Source organism: Cebus imitator, unplaced genomic scaffold (genome assembly GCF_001604975.1).
Source record: "Cebus imitator isolate Cc_AM_T3 unplaced genomic scaffold, Cebus_imitator-1.0 Scaffold13, whole genome shotgun sequence".
NCBI lineage: Eukaryota > Metazoa > Chordata > Mammalia > Primates > Cebidae > Cebus > Cebus imitator.
Window position 1 is genome coordinate 3,610,235 of NW_016107328.1, and position 22,342 is coordinate 3,632,576.

Below are 22,342 nucleotides of genomic sequence, written 5' to 3' on the forward strand. Positions count from 1 at the left end.
AAGATTCAAAGACAGATGAACCATTTGTCCTTGTCAAGTTGAAGTGGGGTCAGTGAGAAAACTTGGAAGGGACCTGCCCTCCTGCTAGAGCAGCTGTGAGGTCATGGAGGAAGAACAAGGGCTCTAGGATGAGGCAGAGCTAGGCACGGACCTCAGCCACACCTGGAATCAGGCCGGTGGGGAACAGGAGAGCTGAGACGATGAGCTGGAGGACCAGGTCTGCAGGCTTTCTGTCCAGGCCCGCTCGTTATCAGTTGGGTGAACTCAGGCAAGTTTCCCCATTTACAAAGAGTTGTGGATAGCGACTACACCATCATTCTCCTGTAGATGTTAGATTAAATGTGAAGATCTGACAATCTACTTAGCACAGTAAGTGCCTGCTCAAAGTTTAGAATATTGTTTAGCTGGCCAGGCACTGTGGCTCATACCTGTAATCCCAGCACTTTGGAAGGCCAAGGCAGGCGGATCCCTTGAAGTCAGGAGTTCAAGACCAGCCTGGCCAACATGGTGAAATCCCCCATCTCTACTAAAAATGCAAAAATTCGCTGGGTGTGGTGGTGCACACCTGTAGTCCCAGCTACTCGGGTGGTTGAGGTGGGAGGATTGCTTGAGTCCAGGAGTTTGAGGCTCTGCTGAGCTATGATTGTGTCACTGCACCCTAGCCTGGGCAACACAGCAAGACTCCATCTCAAAAAAAAAAAAAAAAAAAAAATAGAACGTTGTTTGGCTGTCATTATAGACCACAGGACTGAAGGCTCCCGGAGCTTATGCCTCTGTTACATGCAGGTAGTAGTTCATGCCTTTTGGAGTTACTCTCAGGATCAGATGAGATCAATGTGTCATAGTTCCTCAATAATGAGGGCTCCTCTCCCCTCCCGCTGTGAGATATTCCTGAATCCCTGGAAATGGAGGGAAGCTTTGGAGCAGGCCATGAGGGTTATATAAGCATTCAAGGGCTTGGGTCCCTCACATTTTAAAAAGAATACTTGGCTTTGTGGGAGCTGCAGGTGCAATCTGCAACCAGGCCTAGGGTAGATTCACTGGAGAATTAATTAGGGAGCATTTTAGAGATGCGTGCAGCATTCCAGCTTTGACTGGTGCCCCAAACCACTTTGCCTTTTTCCTTCCCAGGAACCCACCAGCCTCAGGAAGCAGAGCCACAAAGTCCTCAGGATCACTGAGGAGAGACAAAGTGAAGCTCCTGCTCTTCCAAAGGAATGCAGTGAGAAGGCTGAAGGGCACAGCACTCACTAGACTGAGCCGCCAGGCGAATGGCAGGATCACCCCCACGCAGAAACTGCTCCGAGAAAGCCTCCCGGGGCGGGAAGAGCGGAGGAAGGCCCAGGTCTTCATTGCTCAGCCGGATTCCCTTGGCCACCAGGAAACTCTCCCCCAGAGGGAACTGAGAACTGTTAGAAGCTGAGACAATCTCTTCCGTTTCCCTAATGAACTGCAGTACGCGGAGCTTCGCTTCCTCACAGGAGCCAGGACCTAGGGGAATAAAAGTATCACAGATGGACTCACTCACCAGGTGGAGCTCCCTCTGATTCCCAGGAGGCATGTGTGCCCTCACACACACACTTACACTCCACACACACCACACACACATATACACACACACTCACATATCTACACACCACCCCCACACCACACGCACACACATCACACACACATTCACACCACACATGCGACACACACATACACACTCACATATATACACACCACCCCCCACACCACACACCACACACATACACACACATACACACACACCACCCACACCACACACAATACATCACACACATACACACCACACACATACACATCACACACACATACATCACACACACACCACACACAGTACACATATACACACACATCCACACAAACCACACACATACATATACACACACATACACACCACACACACACCACACACATACACATACAGAAACATACATGCCACACATATACACACCACACACATACACATCACACACACACAGTACACACATACAGATCACATACACACCACACACATTCACACCCACCACACACAGGCATATACACACACACCACCCTCACGCACCACACATGCACACCACACACACACATACACACACCACACACACAGTACACAAATACAGATCACATACTGCACATATACATACACATCACACATATACATATACACATACACATATATACATACTACACACTATACATGTACACACCACACATACAAACCACATACATACACACCACACCCCTACCACACACACACCACACATGCACTTACACAAATACCACTCATGCACCTACACAAATACACACCACACACATACCCCACACACAAACACACACCACACATACACACACACCCTCCACACATCCACCACACAAATACACCCATACACACACAGACACATCACACACATCATACACACACACCATATACACATATATGCCACATACCACCCACACACATACACACCACATAGTACACACACACCACACACATATGCACATACCACACCCATAAATGCACACACCATACACACATATAGAAACACATCCTATAAACACACACCACACACATAAACACACACATCACACCACACACATACACACACTACACACTACACACACATGCACGTGTGCATTTTTTCCTCAGCTGTTTCCTTTGCAGCAGCTTTCTCCACAAGCTGGAATGTTCCTCGTTTTGCCTCCACACTCTCATTCAGTGACCATTTGTGGAGGGCGCACAGCACAAGATGAGTAATAACTAACACGTGCTCCGTGCTGCACATCATTCTACGCATATACACACAGACAGTCTAATCTCTGCAACAGCCCAATAACGTATTCTTATGTTACAGATGAGAAACTGAGGCATGGAGAAGTCATATAACTTAAATGAACTCCCAGCTAGCAAGTAGCTGATTCGGAATTTCAATCTAGACATTCTCACTCTCAGGATATGATCTTGACTAGCTGTCTCTAATGAAGGATGGACAGATGATGGATGGATGGATGGATGGATGGATGGTTGGATGGATGGATATCAAAAGTTGAAGGGAGGCTCTGTAGGTTAGTAGAGAGTTATTCCTGTGAAGAGGAAAGAGTGTGGTGCTCAAAGACCTTTGGGTTCAATTGTTGGGTCATTGATTAGTTGTACAACCATGGATAACACACTTAACTTCTCTGAGCTTCAGCCTCCTGATCTGTGCAATAAGAAAAATTGGAGCATCTACTCCATGGGCTTTTGTAATGAGCCTTCGGAGTGCTGCAGTTGAAGTGCTTGGCACAGCATCTGGCACATGCTATCCTTGGCATTGTCACTTAGTAAAATCCACCCTCACCATATTTACTTCAACCATCACATGGTGAATTCAACAGCGGAGGTGTCACTGGATTCTTTTGAGAGCATGGGATCAACAGAAAATTCTGACTTCTAGAATTTGAAGATATTGATTTCTTGTTCAAAAGGATGTTATCAAATAAATTATTCTATTAATCCTAGGGATTTTGAATCTCTGAAGCAAATCCTCACATTTAAAAACCTCTGCTTGCTCTCCATTTCTTTCAGGATAAAGTGAAAATCTATAACTGGGCACAGAAGATCTTGTAAAATCTGTCCCAAGCTGGGTGCAGTGACTCACGCCTGTAATCCTAGCACTTTGGGAGGCCGAAGCAGACAGGTAACTTCAGCCCAGGAGTTCAAGACCAGCCTGGGAAACATGGTAAAACCCCGTCTCTACAAGAAACGCAAAAATTAGCCAGGCATGATGGTACATGACTGTAGTTCTTGCTACTTGGGAGGCTGAGATGGAAGGATCACTTGAGCCTGGGAAGTCAAGGTTGCAGTGAACTGAGATTGTACCACTGCACTCCAACACAGGCAACAGAGCAAGACTCTGTCTCAACAAAGTAACAATCTGTCCTCAACTTATTTCCACCTCTTGTTCTTTCGTTCCCTCCTGTGCCCTCTCCCCTCCTACATCAATAACCTTTATTCCCCCTCACCCATGGCATTCACTCTGTGCATGCTATTTCTTCTGTCACAAAGGACCTGCCACATCTTGAGTGGACAAATACCTCTTAAGATTCATCCCTGTAGCTGGGGTCAAGCCAATCTTTACCCAATCTTCAATGAGTTAGTACCCCCTTTCTCTGAGCACTCTCTACCGCATTTTCTGTGTGCACATCTCTGTTCCATCATTGCCATTTATTACATTCCTGATAACATCTTTGATTTCCCCACTGGTCTCCGAGCTTCTCAGGACAGACATCATCCTTCACGTGACAGTCTCCCCATCATACAGTACAGTGCACACAGTAGGCAGTTCATAAATGCATATTAAATGAAGAAAGCAAAATTTCAAACAGGCCAGAGATAGCAATGCAGACTCAAACTCCTAGAGGCCTGAGTCCTCACCTGAGCATGCATGTAGGAAGTTATCGGTCCCTTCATCCCTCACTATCAATTGTATTAATCCAGCTATCACTTAATAAGTACTCCCTACGTGCCACTTTACATCTATTACCTTTTGCAATTCTTCCAACAAGCCTTTGAGGCAGTTATGTATTGGAACTCCATCAGATTTTACAGATGACACTAAGACTCAAAAGTGTTAGCCTCTCTCAGGTCATGGAGCAGTAAATGGTAGAACCACAGTAGAAGGCAACTACTGTTCTGTCCCCCAGGCCAGTCCTCCTCAAGCTTTTGGCTGCATTCAATTCCCCTGGGAATATTGTAGAGATGCAAGTTTTGATTCAATAGGTGGGGTCTGAGATCCTGAATCTTTAATGAGATTCCAAGGTGAATGCCAGTGCTGCTGGATCCCTTTCAATAGCATACCCTTACCAACAAAAGAGTTTGAATATGCAACCTCTTCCCCCGCCCCCAAAATGGGTATTTCTTTATAAGGTATATACATATACTACTAAAATAATATACTACATGTGGATTTTTAACTGTTTCAGCTGTTAATATTTAATTACAAAAATGAAAATATTAATAGAAACATCAAAGGAAGGCAGAAAATACTGAAGAGAGAAGGAAGTTCTAACATTTTCTCCCTAATGGATGATCTTGTACCCAGTCTTCTGTTACTCAATGAAAAAAGTCTAGTTCTAACATTCTACCCAGCATCCAGACTAAAGTAAGATAGTCACTAAAGTAATCCCAGCACTTTGGGAGGCCGAGTCAGACAGATCACCTGAGGTCAGGAGTTCAAGACTAGCCTGGCCAACATGGTGAAACCGCTGCCTCCACTAAAAATACAAAAAATTAGCTGGATGTGGTGGCAGGGGCCTGTAGTCCCCATTATTTAGGAGGCTGAGGCAGGAGAATCGCTTCGACCTGGGAGGCAGTGGTTTCAGTGAGCAGAAATCACGCCATTGCACTCCAGCCTGGGCAACAAGAGCGAAACTCCACCTCAAAATAAAATAAAGTTACTAGGTACTTTTGATTATCAACAACCAAGGCTCCTAAAATTGCATACAAATAGGAGCAAATTTAATCTTAGATAATTTAAAATTATGGGACTGTCCCCATGTAAGAGACCCAAGTACTGGTATGGAGTATGACTCTACAAATACCACAAAAATAAATAAGACTTCTTATTTAACAGTCAGGCCAAGATCAAGGTGCTAATCTTGAGGGTTGCATTGCTAGAACTTGACATTTGAATGGAGAGTGCTTGCACTGCCATCTCTAAGATGTTCAAAATGCCAAGGGTATTACTGTTCTCCTCACTTTCACCCGACATTCTAAAACTCTGTTGTCACCGAAGCCTAAACTTTGGCTAATATCAAAATAGCTTAATGGATTTTAACGCTATTGAGAAAGGTCCAGACAATGTTTAACATTGCAGAGAATGGATTGAGAGCTTTCTTAGAATGGCTATCATCTCACCTATATTAGCAATGGCTGGTTAGAGGTATTCTGATTTGGTAATAACAGAGTTCAACCTGTCTGGTTCTTCTATCAAGCTGCTGGCGTGGCTATGGAGATAAGGCATTTTAACTGAAACTCGGTGTCAGCTTCATTCTGTTTATGGCTCAACTTTCCCATAAATTGACCTGCCACGGAGCTGAACGTATAGATCTCAGTTAACAGCTCTCCAATCAGTCCCTTAGTTAAATCCTTCCAAATCAGTTAAACCCACTTCAGGTGGCACTCTCCTGAGGTCTCCGCATGTAGCAGCATTCTATGCAAGTAGCAGGATCACTGTAATACTCAATGGTCAATTAAAAGGTGCACCTAACATAGGAGAGATTACTAAACATTAACCATAGAGGGATAAGGGCCAGGTCATCTCCACATTTACAGCATTCATCAGCTCTAAGATGAAGATGCTTTGCACACAGAAGACATCCAGTAAAAATCTAAGACACTGATTTAAGTAATCAATTATATGAAAGTTTTAAAATATACTGCATCAATCTTGCCAACGCCTGACTGTGAGGATGCAGGGAAGTCCCTTCCCTCTGTGAGCCTTGGTTTTCTCAGCCATCTCTAAACTCCAGTCCAGCTTTGACATTTAATACCCTCCCACTAGACATCCTTTTTTAAAAAAAAAATTAAACACACACACACACACACACACACACATTCAGCATTTCATATGTGTTAGCTCACATATTGGGAGCTTGCTTGGCTCAGTTAGCGTTCCTTCCAGCTTTTGGCCAGCCTCATCCACACACCAGCAGTTCCGAAGGTCGAAGTGTGCAAGAGGAGTGCTGAAGTCTGAGTAGGGTCCCGGGTATCGGCTGAGTTGGCCATTTAGGATCTGCCAGAAAAGGTAGGGCTCCAGGAGGACATTCTCCCTGGGCTGGGGCCAGTTCCCTTCCAGTGCTGCGAGTGGGACATCTTGCAGAGAAGGGTATTGTGACAGCACCGGAAAGACACCTTGCTCGCCAGCCTCATACAGACTTTGAATAAAGAGACTGAAGTTTCCAGAAGCTGCTTCTCTGTAGTTCATGATCTTCACTAGCAACTCGGCAGGCGTCAGCTCCTGGCCCTTGTTCTGAGCCTCCCATTGTTGGTACCACTGGAAGACCTGCTCGGGGGGCCCATCGCATTGCACTCGTCTCCACCACCCGTCAGCACGGCACTGTGGGATGTAGGTGTCGGGAAGGGTGGGTAGCGTGCTGGAGTTAGAGAGTAGGGCCTGCACCGTCCGGAGGAAAGCTTGCTCAGCCTGTAATTGACAAGGTGTGGGGCCTGGGGAGAAACGATGAGCAGGTGTTTCAGTTTAAGAAACTTAATAAGCTGGAAAGACCAAGATAAAACCACTTAATTGTCCAAACTCCATCTAAACCCCTATGTAGCCATAGAAATCCCATGAAGCTTAAATATGCAAATAACATCTACATAGGCATTGTCCCATGACTAAATCAGCACCGTTGACATCAGTTGGTGATCAGCACTGCAGAAATGTGTGCGGCAGTTCTTTAAGGCCAAACAAATCTCCCTATTTACTCCTGGGTTTGATGAACATTACCTAGGCATTCCTGAATAATTTTTAAGATAAGCAGTCAATTTTGTCCTTAACTGAAGTGTAGGCATTGGCCAGGATTGGATTTCTATGACTGTACTGGATTGGGCCAGGGCCTAAAGAGAGACTCGGGGAATCTACAGATTGAATACCCAACAGACTTACATTTCTTGGGCTTCCCCATGGCACTTTGAGTTCCAGGAATAGCCTGACCTTCAGCGTCAACACAGTAGCATTCTGCTTTGAAGCACTGGACAGGCAGGAAATGTCCCTCACTAGTACAAGCAGGGACAAATAGGCTGGAGCCAGCAGGCTGGCTGTCCATGAGGCTTTGCATGCGAGCCCTTTGCTTTTCACAGTCTGTGGGGCACCTCGGTTGTCCACCTCTGACTCTTGAGCCTGGAAGCTCTTTGCCCCAGGAATCCACACACCAGCACTCTCCTGCGAAGCACTGGACAGCCTCATAGCTTCCTTCTGCCATGCATGATGGGACAAATAGCCTTTCAGGTATCTGCTCACAGGTCTGGGAGCTGAGCACTATTTCCATCACCTCACCTAAATCTCTTGCCACATCTTCTGGCACAGAGACAGCGTGCTGCAAGAAGAGAAGGAATTCTGGAAGCTCCAGGAGAGAAGCAAGGAATTTGAGGGCATTTTGGTTCTCTTGTAGGTTAATTTCAAAGCCAAAGCTGCCCACAGTTGGCTTATTCATAGCAACATCCTTCTTAGAGGCTTCAGGAGTTTCTGTAGAAGTATTTGAACCTAATCCCACAGAGAGTGGCTTGGACAAATCTTCTAGTCTCCCTCCATTTGAGAAGCTTGCAAGACCAAGTTGCTGGAAAAACTGACTGAAGTTAAATGTGCCTCTTGTGCCAAGGGCTCCAGACAAGTTAAACTGGCCAACATTCACCAAAAATTTCCCTCCAAAAAGGTTTTGCTGGAGTCTCTTTGGGTTGGTGGTAAACTGAAGAGCAAGACGAGCCAGTTCTCGGGAGGGAAAAATCGCACGGATGGCTTCTTTGAGGAGACTTTCTGAGACAGAAAACTGTTGGCTCTGTCCCTCCACCATTGGGCGGAGGAGCCCAGAGTCCACAAAGAGCTCCTTGATCGTAGGTGGGCAGGGTGTGGCAAATCTGGCTACTCTCGGAGAGGCCAGTCCATCCTCCCGGGAGGAAAACAGGTCGTGCTGGCTGAAGTAGCCTGAGGTCCCAAAGTAGAGTCTGGACAAGGCCTGCTGTCTTTTGGAGACACAAGATTGGCCTTCAGCTGCAGGAGACAAAGTGAAATAGGAGAAAAGTTTTTAACGTCACAAGCAATCCTGAGACAGCCCCTCAGATCTTTCAGGTAGGAAGATGCCGGAACATCCCATCAAAGACACCTGCGTTTTCAAACCACTTTCTTCTCTGTGTCCTTCTATTTTTTTCCTTTCCACTGAACTGCCTCTGTGGGGCCATTTTGGGGGAGTGACTGTTCCAGTTGGCATGACCACACCCACAGCTCTCACTAGAGGCTGATCCCTTCTAAGGCAAGTCTCGTAAATACTGGCCCACTTTCTGAAAATCTGACCTCATTTGCCAAGTGAACTCAGGTGAATGTTGTCCCCCTCACCCACAGACATGACATTCACATTTACAGGCACCTCAGAATGTGATTTAGAAATAGGGTCTTTGCAGATGTCACCAAGTTAAGATGATACCGGATTAGAGTGGGCTCTAAATGCAGTGACTGGTGTCCTTATAAGAAGGGCATGTGAAGACACAAAGATGCACACAGGGAAGAAGACTGTGTGAAGATGGAGGAACAGATTGGAGGGAGGCAGCCACAAGCCAAGGACACCAGGGATTGCCAGCAACCACCGGAAAGTAGGAAGGGGCAAGGAAGAATTCTGCCTTAGAACCTTCAGAGAGAGCATGGCCCTGACCACACCTTGATTTCAGACTTCTGGCCTCCAGAACTATGAGAGAACAAATTTCTGTTGTTTTAAACCACCTGATTTGCGGTGATTTGTTGTGGCATCCTGTCCTTGGAATTCTCAATAGACTTTAATGCTTCACTAAGTGCTTTTAATGTGGCTAATTCCTCTTTGGGGGTAGTCTTGTCTAGGCTAGCTATGGTCTCTTTGAGGGCAAGAACCATAACTGAAATGCTGTTAATGGCTCCTATAATAAGAAATGTTTTCCCACATTGCAATATATAACATAGGAAATATAATACTTCCTATAATATAAAACAATAATGCCCACCCAGCGTACACACATAGAACATTCTTCTGGGCTCCTTGACCTTTCCTAGAAATTACTAATTTAACAGTGATCAACTCAGCCAACTCTTTGCATGACCAAATCACTCTATCTGAACATCCTAGGCTGACTCTACCCAGATTAAGAGAAAAAAATATATAAAATTCAAACACCAAGTGGCTGTCTCAGTCACATAGGTGGATATAATAAGTAAGCTCCACTTTTCTCCATAAAATCATAACTCTGAGAAGACCTTTTAACCACCTGCCCCACCCCCAACTTTTAAAATAATTTTTTCCTCTTGATTCACACAAATGCCAAGAAGAAAGTCACCCAATTTCCTTCTGTAACCAGGCAACGGAGAAAGAACTGGAAAATGTGGTGCAAGTGGGGAGAGACTGGCAGCATCGGAGCACATAACATCCCTCAGAGAGGCCACGCCTCTTTTAATGGATATTACAGGAAGGTATGGCAGAAATTAAGTTTACTGCCTTGCTTACTCTTCCTCCAAATTAAGAGGTTACCCCTTCCAGTCATTTGTTATGTAGTGTTACCAAAGCGAGGAAATTCAATTACTGTTTCTATGTGGCATTTTTTTTCCTCAGAAAAGGACCTGATACACCAGAAAGAAAAAATGAAAATATACGATCCATCTATGCATTTGATAGAGCCATTTCTGGACTTTAATTTGGCAAATCATAGTTCTTCCTTTCCACCTGGAAGTTGGAGGGCATACCATTCTCTAGGTTTTAGTAGAAATGAAATGTGATTGCAAATACCTTCAAGAAAGTATCTCCAAATTTTCTTTTTTGACATTCTCACACTTAGCAGATAGAATATGACCACACGCCGTCCAGAATATTCAAAAGGTTAAGTTGGAGAAATGGAATGATTTAACGGGAATTATTGAACGAATGCTAACATACATATTGATGCTATAAAAACCCTGCATTGGTGTATCACAATTCCAAATCTTTTAAAATCTATCCAGCTTCCCCAAGCTGGAAGCCTAGGAGTGCTCTTGGTTCTTCCCTTCCTCGTGGTAACATCCTTCAAAATTTCACTGGGAAGAGAAAATTGGGTCTTCACTGGAATGCCTAATAAGAGTTCTCACTGTCTCCCACTGTTTCTGCTTTAGTTTTGATTCCCATACTTGGTTGAATAGTGTCCCTCAAATTCATGCTCTTCCCAGAATTACAGAACACGACCTTATTTAGCAGAAGGGTCATTGTAGATGGGATTACTGTAGTTAAGATGATGGCTGACTGGATCAGGTGGAGCCTTAACCCAACATGACTGGGTCTCCTTATAAGAAGAGAAAATGCACAGACAGACAGAGGGAAGACGGCCATGTGGTAATGGAGGCAAAGACTGCAGTCATGCTGCCCCAAACCAAAGAAAGCACAGATTGCGGGCAGCCACCAAAACCTAGGAAGAGGCAAGAAAAAGGATCCTCCCCTAGAGCTTTCAGAGGGAGCACGGCCCCACTGACACTCTGATTTTCAGTTTCCAGCCTCCAGAACAGAGACAATACATTTCAGTTGTTCTCAGATGTTCACTTTGTGGTGATTTATTACCATAGCCCTAGAAAGCTAATATAGACCTCATCATCTCTGTTTGGAACATGGCAATGACCTTCTAATTAGCCCCACTGCCTCTGGAGGACTGCTCCTTTGAGTCTCTCCTCCAGAATTTCTTTGTCTTACACGCAAAACCCACGATGACACTGTCCAACTTAAAACCTTTCACTGTCGTCACCTGACCTCCGGTTAAGACCCCAAGCCTTTGTTAGGATAACAAAGACCTCATTGTCTTACCCCTGCCTTTCTCCAGAGTCCGGAGCACCACCCTGTTCATACTCCAAAGATTTTTTTCTCTACCCTACTTGCAGATTAGATGATCATGAGCATTTCAAAGTCTGTTATTCTGTCCTTCCAATTCCGCTTCTTCTGTTCTCTATACAGAGAACACCTCTCCTTACTCCCCTCCTTCAGGAAACACCTTGGAAGATTCTGATTAAGTGTAGCCTCTTCCATGCAGCCTTCCTAAATGCCTCTCTCCCATACCTGCTGCAAGATGGAATGCCCACCCCACCTTGCTCCTGTAGCTACGTGCATGCTCCTGTCTCATGGCACATTTATTTTTCTTCACCTGTGAGCCTCCTAATATTCCCTGAGCTCCCTGAAAAAGCAACCAGGTCTGAGAGAAGATGAGAAACATGTGGGAAGTGAATGATGGTAACCTGGTTTTCAGTCAGGTTGAGCTTGAAGGGCCAGTGGGGCACACCAGAAGGCAGTTGAATTAATGGGGTCCAGAGAAGTTGGTCTGGAGAACAGCTAAAGTAACATGATCCGAGGAGCCCACAAGAAGCCCCCAGAGGAAACCCACCACAAGATGGCGGCTCCCCGTGCTGCCGGGTTCCGTGGATTTCCTTCCCCCGGGCGTCCGCACACCAGCAGGGCCCTTCCGTCTGGCACTGCACCGCCTGATAGTCTCCATTTCGGCGGCAGCTTGGAACGTAGGCGTGACCAAAGCTGGTTGCTGTAAACCGCTCCACTTCACATTTCGTGGGGCCTAGGAGAAATCCACGCGGTAAAGGAGGAGACAGTGTCAGCGGCGCGAGGTGTCTTCCCAGCATGCACTGCCGCCTGCTGTCAGGGCTCTTCTCATCTCTGCCCTCACGTTGGTGGAACAGCCACGCGGACCGCAGCGACGTTGAAACCCAAAGGGCGCCCCCTAGTGGAAACACGCACATTGCGGGCAGCTTATGACTTACATCGGAATCTGCCAGAGATGACGGACTGAACCGCGAGGAACCGTCTCTGCAGGATCCGGTACAGGGTGGTTTCGGTGAAGGTGGAAGCAAGGTCCAGGCCAGCGAAAATGGTGTCATAAATTTCATCCAGTAACAACTCCAAACCTGAACAAAGACAGCGAGACTTTCAGGGACGGTCTCATTCGGAAAGGAAGCCCTGACCTTGCTGTGCAAACATAGTGAGAGAGAGCCTTCACCAGCATCATTAGGCAATCAGTCTGAACGACACTTTAACAGTTTCCAAAGTCAGGCCTGCTGTGGGTGGTTGTGCAGGTTGTTCACAGAACAAGGGAGCAGTGCCTACAGAATGAGAGATTCAATCCACCCTGTGTTCCACTCGCCAGTTTTGGAGCTGCGTCTGCCCAGAGCAGGGCACTTCTTTCCAGTGTGCACAAAGGCACTGTGTGGGCCAGCAGCAGCCTCATTCACCATGCTGCAGATGACAGTTTGCTAAGGCTGTGTCCTCCTCCATGCCCACAGCAGCCTGTCACTCTAGCTGTGCTTTACGAGCAATGCTATGCAGGCTCTCACACCTGAGGAATCACACTCCCTCCCTTCGGATGGCCTAAGGGGTGTCACTCACCTGTCTCAGCCAGTTCCCGCCCTTGGCTGTCAGCACAATAGCAATACCCAGATACCTCAGGGAACCTGCTCTGGAAGGAACTGAAGGTCACAAATGCATCTGGAAACCTTGGAGACAATGAGAATTATGGTCACCATTTCATAAAGGCAAGTCATCACAAGCTCTTCCTGTAGAAATAAACGTGGCCAAGCCCACACCTAGTGAAAAGGCATGTCTACTTTCTTATCTCATGACAGTTGCTTCGTGCTTCCTGCAGTAAAGGCATTTTCTTTACAAATTAGTTTAACCTGACTGGAACCCGGCTGGACCTTGTAAAATAAAGTTGTGCATAGCTGCCATCTGCTAATTAGCCGTTTTCCTCACTTACGGCCTTTGACCAATTTATGCCCATGCGTTTGTCTCATTGGGCCAGGTGAAAACCGTCAAGGAAGATCCCATTAACTGGTTCCTTTCCTGGAATACAACTCTCAAGACTAAAAGCCAAGTCTGCTTTACAAACATATGGCACATTGGAGATGATCTCATTTTGGGAGATCAAATGACTCCAGGCCCCTTTACAACTTTTCAAGAGCTTGAAAAGAAGCCAGCTCCCACCACAGGAAATCCTTAAGAAGGAAATTTATCCAGTCCCATAGCTGAAAAAAAACACAAATCAGTACAGCATCACTAACAAGGGCGTCCATCTCTTTCTGTAAATTGAGGAAAGAGATTTCCTAATCATGTCTGGCCTGGCAGTTGTCCTAAGGAGCTCATCAGCTGGGTTCCCTGTCTTTGAAGTAATAGAAAGGCAAAGCATCAAAAGCCATATTGAGGAGTTCTGCCCCTATGCAATGATTTAGCGGCCAGAGAGAAACCGTTCATCTTTTATAACATTTAGAGATTTGTTTTCATGCCTATATAACTATATAACTAGTATATGAGGTCCAAGCATTATGTGTTTCTACCCATGTCTGGAAATCTATCTCCAAACAATAAATTACTAGAAAAGGCAAGTCTGGACATTGATAAGTCAATTGCTGTGCAACCTATTCTAGCAAAATACTGAAAACAATCTTAATGTCCAATAACAGAAAATTAAAAAGTAAATTATAGTAAATCCCCTAAGTATAATAAAATGCTATGATCAAGGACAATGCTTATAAACTCTAGCCAAAAGGGAGTGTGTATAACATTATGTAAAAAGGTTAGACTATAAAATGCCATACACATGTATTACAATTACAGCTGTATAACTGAACCAGTATTAGAAGGCAATGTATGGTGTAGTCATTGCTCAGAGTCTGGCTTTGAATTTCCATTCAAGTTACTGACTATTCGTTAATTTGAATGGAAGTTAATATGCAAAACAAAAGCTATAAATGCACTATGGGATGATGGATACTTTTTTTCATGCTGTCAATCTATTATTCTGTGTATGGATGTTAAACAGAATGTTACAGTAAGTGTGTGGCATAACAAAAATTAAAACCTCACTTTGCTTAGTTGCCACTGATAGGGAGATGGGGGTACATAATAAAAGTTCATTCATTAGAGCCTAGGATAATGCAATTTTAAAAATGCTAATAATAGTATAATAATAACTTTCATTTATTGAGCACTACTTTATAAAAGACTATCTGCAAAATGTTTTTTTGTCTGTTTGTCTTTTGTTTTGAGATGGAGTTTTGCTCTTGTCACCCAGGCTAGAGTGCAATGGCCCGATCTCAGCTCACTACAAACTGCCTCCCAGGTTCAAGTGATTCTCCTGCCTCAGCCTCCCAAGTAGCTGGAATTACAGGTGTGCGCCACCATGCTCAGCTAATCAGGGTTTCTCTGTGTTCGTTAGGCTGGCCTCAAACTCCCAACCTCACGTGATCTGCCCTCCTCGGCCTCCCAAACTGCTGGGATTTATAGGTGTGAGCCACCGTACCCATCCCTTGCAAAATGTTTTAATACATGTTGATTCATTTAATCCATCTAACAGTCCTAAAAGGAAAGTGATATATTTTAATCCTCCTTTTAGGGATTAAGAAGGTAAGGCATATAGGCCACTATCTTGAACTAGTGGTAAGAACTGGGGTTCAAACCCTGGTCTTGCCCAGCACACACTGTCTATCTCTGCCACTGGTGTTATTCATTGTGCTTTTGGCTGCACCTGGCTTCTGTCCTATGCCCTACCCTGCAAGGCACGTGACTCTGTCTGACACTGCTCCATATGCCCAGCACCTTGCTCTTCCTGACGTCTCATAGATGTTGATGACGTGAGTGCTGGCCCGAGGTAGTTTCTGAAACACGTTCCAGCATGAGGCACAAGTTTAAATCCTCTAGTTCTATGCTCGGTCAATTAAATCCACTTCAACGTCCTGGCTCATGGTAGACATGAGCTCCGAGCTCTTTGAGCCAGCTTCATCCCACCTCTTTATGTTCAGATCCCCTCTCTGGGGGTTTCTGGTCTCATCAACTGCCCAGTACCTGGCCTACCAGTGCTTTCTGCATGGACCTCACTCTTGATATTCCTGCTCCTTGCATATTGAAGATCACCCTGGCTTCAGCTCCTGAGAGGGTCCTCTCACTCTCCCAGTAAGGCCACCCGAAGGCCAGCTACTGCCATCTGAACTCTCTAGGGCTGTTCCCGTATGACCTTTAGGACAGACACCCTGTGCTGCCATCTTTAATCCCTTCTTGCCAATTCCGTATGTAGTGAGAAGAGCTAATATGATTGTTGCTATTAATTACTAGTCATAAAATAATCACAGGTGATATGTATGAACAATCAGACCAAGCACTCTCTATATTTTGTGTCATTTAATTCTCACAACAACCCTTTTAAAACCTCCATTTCGCAAATGAGAAAACTGGGATTCTGAGTGGTGATGTGACTGTGTCAAGATCATCTAGCCAAGACCGTGGGGCCAGAATCCCAAGTTCATTTCCAGTGCACTCCGACAATACCAGGCGGCCAAAGGGTAAGACCACCACTCCAGTAGAGCACAGTCCTTTGGGGGCCCTGTCCTGAAATCACTAGTGATTTTGGGCTCTGAATCTTCCCAATTTCCCATGTGCCCACAATTCCATTTGATACGATTTGATGTCTGTGCCTAATTTCTGAAACAATATCACCGTCTGTGAACTTCTGGCTCCTCCTCCAAAATAATAGGTAGCACCATGAAGATTGTTTAGCTGTTGCTTCTGCGCCTGTCATGAGCGATTTACTGTCATCAGGAAACAAGGGCTCTGTCATGCCTTCAACCTCCTCCTTATTAGATCTCCTGCCCCACATCACCCAACAGAAGTCAAACTACTGAGACTGAACCCAAAGCCCCAGTGAAAGCTGGACAATCTGGCTCCATTCCTAGCCTTGAGCCAGCTGAGCCAAAGAATGCTCCCAAAAGAGGTGTTTGAGTGGGATTCTAAAGCCACAATGGCGATTTGACCAGGAGACAACAGAGGAGTGAAGAACATATCTAGAAGGGTCATTTACATGCCTCCAACTTCGAGGTAGGAGACGAGACCACAGATGTGGGCAGCAAGGGAAACTGAGAAATTGGTAGTCACCAAGGGAGGTACAAGTCTGGCAGAGACGGCCAGGGCCCAAGCTTCGCAGCCTCCTATATACGGGAGCTGAAGACATTTTTTACAGGCACCAGCCTTTGGAAACCACTGGTCCTTTAGCAGCAGGACTGCAAGTCCTGTGTCCCCTGTGGCATACGGTGTTCTCCGTAAGGACCCGAGGAACGAAGTTCCCTCCATCCTCAATGGAAGAAAACATTGCAATCCCTGAGAAACTTCTTATTTTTATTTGGCAGAAACCAAATAACTTAAGACTATTTTTTTCTTTTCTGTGGTTACAGGGAGCTCAGAGACAAATATGCAGCCCCCACGTTTGTTATGACTTTGTAGAATGGGTGATGTGGCCCAATTTTTGCCTTGCCTTATTCTGATTTTCTACTTTTATTTTGCCTTCCTCACAATTCCCTCTAATTTCCACTTTTATCCTGTTTTGGTCATATCAGAAGAAAAAAAGGAAGACAAAATCTACACAGTACTTAAAAATTTAAAAATAATATATATTTTGGACTACGACTCCAATAGAGCCCAGTCCTTCAGGGGCCCTACCCTGCAATCGCCAGTGAGTTCAAGCTCTGAATCTTCCTAATTTCCTGTGTGTCCACAATCTAGTGGAAAACGATGTTTGTCTTTCCTTGAATAAAAAGCAAAATCTCAGTGTGGCCATAGAAGAATCCTCAAGAAGGCAAATCCTAGCTGAGGGGAAAAGGGTGGCATTTCTGACTTTATGCTCAGATTATGGCCAACCCGAAGACAGAGAAATTACAACCAAGCTCAGAGGAATGTGAAATTCTGGTTTCCACTGGGCATTCGGTCTTGTTCATTTGCAAGTACGATTCCTGCCTCGGGTTCAGTCAGATTCTCTAACGTCTCCCTCAGGCAGTCCATTCAGAAGTCTAAACGCTAACAAATGAGCCATGTATTTGATTATCTCCTGCACTAGGGAGGGTGCTCCTTAAAAAAGGGGGGGCTGTACTGGGCTTGGTGGCTCACGCCTGTAATCCCAGCACTTTGGGAGGCCGAGGTGGGGGGATCACTTGAGGTCAGGAGTTCGAGACCAGCCTGGCCAACATAGTGAAACCCCATCTCTACTAAAAACACAAAATTAGCCAGGCAGGGTGGCAGAAGCCTATAATCTCAGCTACTCAGGAGGCTGAGGCAGAAAAATCCCTTGAGCTTGGGAGGCGGAGGTTGTAGTGAGCCGAGATCACACCACTGCAATCCAGCCTGGGTGACAAAGTGATACTCTGTCTCAAAAAAAAGAAAAAAAGAGGGGCCATTGCCTAGCAGAGCACCTGAGGCATAGCCAATCACCGCAGGTGTCTGCAGTGAGGATGATCTTGTGGTTCACCTGTGAGATTTCTCCATACAATGCCTTCCATGTTCTGATTACAATGCTCCTTTACCATATATTAAGATGCATCTGATCCTTCTTCCCACTGGGCAATCTGGGTAGCATAAATGGCTAAGGCATTTGAGGTTAGACTGGTTGCTAAGAGGTTTGAGTGTGTTTAGCCATTAAGGACAAAGGTTAATGAAGAAGCCAATTAGATCATTAAGGCTTTGATAATGGCATTAACCCTGTTTGAAGGCTCTTAAGACATTTACTTATAATCTGCTTGGCCACAATGTGTGTCCATAGTTAATGGTTGGGCTAGGGCAATATAAAAAATGGGGCATGAGTCAGGAGGACCAGTGTAGCTTGCTCCTCATTACAACATGGTCCTTTAAAATTTTCCAGCCAAACAGAGTAAGCGGTGGCCTTCTCGAAGGGCAAAAGGACCTACTCCAAATGGGCAAACACCATGGCCAAATTCAAGTGCACACCATTACCCAGCACATAAATAACTCACAGCAACAGGTCAGCCAAGGAGCTGCCCACAGGTTTCCAGCCTTCTGGTGGCCCCAGGGAAGTAAGTAACTGCCTTCCATCACTTCTCCATTAGAATTTTTTCAACGAAATCCCCTTAGATTCAATATCCCAAAACAAAGCTTGTGGCTTTTCCTTTCCAAATGTATCCTCAAGCATCCATTCAGAAACCAGACCTAGGAGCCGCTCTTGACTCTCTCCCACCCTCACCTCCATGTAGATTCCTTCGCCAAGTTCTGTGGATTCCATCTGGTCAATATTTTTCTAGTCTCATCCCATCGAGTGTCTGCCGTCCTCTGGGACACTTGCTCCATGTCAACATTGTCTCTTGCCTGGACTAGTGCAGTAGCCTGCAAATTCGGAGGACTGCCTCCCCCACCCACACCCACTCTGCTCTTCCCTTGCCCATTCCATTCTTTCAAAACGCCACGTCCCATGGTAATTACGACATACCCTTCCCCCACCCCAGGCTTAACATGCTTGGTGCAATACTGAAACATACTTAACGCTGCAAAAAAATTACTCTTTGCTATCTGAAATTCAAACGTCACTGGCAGTCTCATATTCTACCTGGAAACTCAAGTTGCTAAGCTTAGGCCCTCTCTATGGCCTCCAAGGCTCCTTCCACTCTGCTCAGAGGAGTCCTTGGGCCTAAAACTGCCCAGGTCCGCATAAGTATCAGAAAATCCCTGATTACAGCTGCAGTTCCAGTAACCAACCACCCAACCCTTCCCATGACCTTTCGGTACCAGAATTTGCTCTGAGACATGGTGGCTTACAAAATGAAAAGGATCCCATTTCAGGAGTAAATTTAAACAAAGGATGCTTAGTTCTGAACTTTTGCATTTAACTCGACTGCCCTCTTGTGGAAATAGCTGTGAATTGTGCCTCAACCTGAACGTGGCACCCGCCAGGGTCTGGGATGCATTCACCAATTCCTTGAGCACTGATGGCAGACCTGCTGTGTGCAAGGCTCTGTGCCATGCACTACAGGGGAACAGAGATGAGCTACGTTTATGGGATACTAAAAGGAGCCAGACAGTTCTAGCACCTACTATGTTTACTAAGATGAGTTCCTTAACTCACCTGATGTTCCTTAATGTTTCAGTAATCATTGGTATAGTAATGACTGTAATTATCTAATTATTTCTGTAAGTATTCAGGTAGGTTAAAGGATATAAAATTCCCTGTATATAGCAAGCACTCAGGTGATCTTGAACTGAGAACACATTGGTATGCAGCAAAGAACATTCAATAAAATTGGCTATTTGAGATTTATAGATGCCCACAGGTAGGCCAGGCCCGGAAGGGAAAAATCTAAGCTACGTTTGCTGAAGCTGGCTGATGCCTAGGAATGCCCTGCAGAAGTATAGTAATTTATAGTGTTGTAAATTCGCACCCGTGGCTTCATAGACGAGGCCTCATCAAATCTTCACTACGAGGTAATGAGCAAGGCATTGTCCTCCATTTGATGGATGGGAACACTGAAGCTCAGCGAGAGTAAATGGCCAGGCCACTGTTCTAAACAGTGGCAGAGGCAGAAGGCAGGTCACAAAGGCAAATGCTACAGGACCAGGCAGGATGGGGAAGTCAGGGGTGTGGCACCAGAGCACGGAGGGACCTGGAGCACAGAAGGGTGGGTCCTTGGTCTAAAAAGAGCAGCAAAGCCAGTGTCTTGAGGCCACCAGTGAATGCACGTGTGCAGTCTCCTACCTTGTTCTTTACAATCGGGAATTCAGAATTGTGTGTTTTAGGTTGAACATATAAAACTGCTCATGTTCAACTATTTTTTAACCTACAAAACTGGAAATTTCATGGGGTGTAACCTAATTGAAGTTTCCAGTTTTAAAAATATGATGCAGTTCAAACAAATTCTGTCTATGGGACAGTTCTGCACCCAGGCTGCTCGTCTGAGCTGCCTCCTGGCACAGCCCATGAGAATTTCCTTCCTCACACACAGAAAGAAACTGGTTGTTTTGGAAGCCAGCCACACAGAGGCTCAAGTTCTCCAAGAGAATTCATATCAGCATTTGCAGACAATTATTCACATTTCTTTTTAACTCCAAATGGTTCAGTTACATCTGAGGACTGTGTGAACGCTTTTACAATAAACAAGGGGCCACCTTGGATAACCAGAAGCTGCCTGGTTATTTGGGTCAAGATCTAGAGTGCATCTCTCTGTTTATATTCACTACTAACATTTTAAAAGTTATTTGTAAATGCACAGATACACACAGTTTACAAGAGTTCACAAACATGATGATATCCGTGCTGTTGGAAGTGCTGCCTTTTCTCCTTTTCTACAGATCCCCTTCCTGCCTACTCCTTCTTCTGCAGAGCGGTCCTGCCCCGAAGCAGCCCAGGATAACCATGCACTGCATGCGCCTACCTCCTACCCTCTGTGCCCACATAGTCCTATGCAGAGATCTGCTTAATAGTATAGTCATATAAGCATGTGTAAAGGATCTTTTTGCTCATCTGTTCTTTAAAAATTAAAGCATATTACATTTTATTATCTGTGCTTTGTATCTTGTATTGTATTATTATAATATACTGTGGCAGCGTCTCCAGGTCAAATGTTCTAGCAGCTCTAATGCAGTCTTTTTAATGGCTGCATAAATATTTATGGCAGATTCACACTGATTCAGCCAACCACCTTTTGATGATCACTTTGTTCCCAGTTTCCTGCTATAATGAAAAACGATGCAGTAGGCACCCTAGTCCACATGTCTTCACATTCTGATGTTTTACATTTCATTGGCCAGAGGGCACATATATTTTTCATTAAATACCAGTTGCCAGTTTGCCTTGATAAAAACCCTGTGGCACTTCAGACGCCCAGCACATCTCATGAGAATAAAGCAGCTCTTAACTCTTTACCACGCGGCATGTATGACACATGGAAGCCCCCAGCTCAAGGTGAGGGTGTGCTTGGGCAGGTAACGGGCCAGTGACAGGCACAGCACGGAAGTCGGCTCCCCTTACCTGTTGTAGTTGTGGACCAAATCAAAAATCATCATGTCTGTGGTGTTGACAAATTTGCACTGGACAGGCATAAACTCTCCCTCTGCAGAACATTGGGGTGGTGACTTGTCCCCCACCCCGTGGAGAAGACGACGATTTCTTATTTCACAGCTCCTTGGACCTAAACATTTTCATAAAGAAAAATTACAATCTTATGTATAAGTAGACACACGTTTCTACAGTCGAGCAGCGTATACAGTCATGTGTCCCTTAGCAATGGGGATGCGCTCTGAGAAACCATCATTTGGCGGTTTCATTTTTATGTGAGCATCATAGAGTTGCACTTAATGCAAACCTAGATGGTTTGCCCACGGCACACCTGGGCTGTACGAGCTAGCCTGTTGCTTATAGGCTACAAACCTGTATAGTGTGTTATTGTAATGGATACTACAGGCAACTGTAAGACAATGGTGAGTATTTGTGTATTTAAAACATACCTGAGCATACAAATGGTACGGTAAAAATACAGTATAAAAGAATAGGCAGGGCGCGGTAGCTCACGCCTGTAATCCTAGCACTTTGGGAGGCTGAGGTGGGTGGATCATGAGATCAAGAGATTGAGACCATCCTGGCCAACATGGTGAAACACTGTCTCTACTAAAAATACAAAAAAAAATTCACTGGGCATGGTGGCTTGTGCCTGTAGTCCCAGCTACTCAGGAGGTGGAGGCAGGAGAATCACTTGAACCCAGTAGGCAGAGGTTGCAGTGAGCCAAGATTGTGCCATTGCACTCCAGCCTGGTGACAGTGTGAGACTCCATC

General features: G+C 45.3%; 1 protein-coding gene across 1 annotated transcript in view; it reads right to left on the reverse strand.

The window, feature by feature from the left end:
* Nucleotides 1-1,174: 1,174 nt before the first annotated feature.
* The window catches only part of LOC119467347 (thyroglobulin-like), a 26,527-nt gene continuing 5,359 nt past the window's right edge, over nt 1,175-22,342 (reverse strand). The window contains exons 5-11 of the mRNA XM_037728830.1: nt 21,542-21,701; nt 13,141-13,247; nt 12,519-12,662; nt 12,131-12,316; nt 7,668-8,768; nt 6,644-7,228; nt 1,175-1,491 (exon numbers count right to left, since the gene is read on the reverse strand). Of these exons, the coding sequence (XP_037584758.1) occupies nt 1,175-1,491; nt 6,644-7,228; nt 7,668-8,768; nt 12,131-12,316; nt 12,519-12,662; nt 13,141-13,247; nt 21,542-21,701 (2,600 nt within the window). The remainder of the gene's footprint in view (nt 1,492-6,643; nt 7,229-7,667; nt 8,769-12,130; nt 12,317-12,518; nt 12,663-13,140; nt 13,248-21,541; nt 21,702-22,342) is intronic.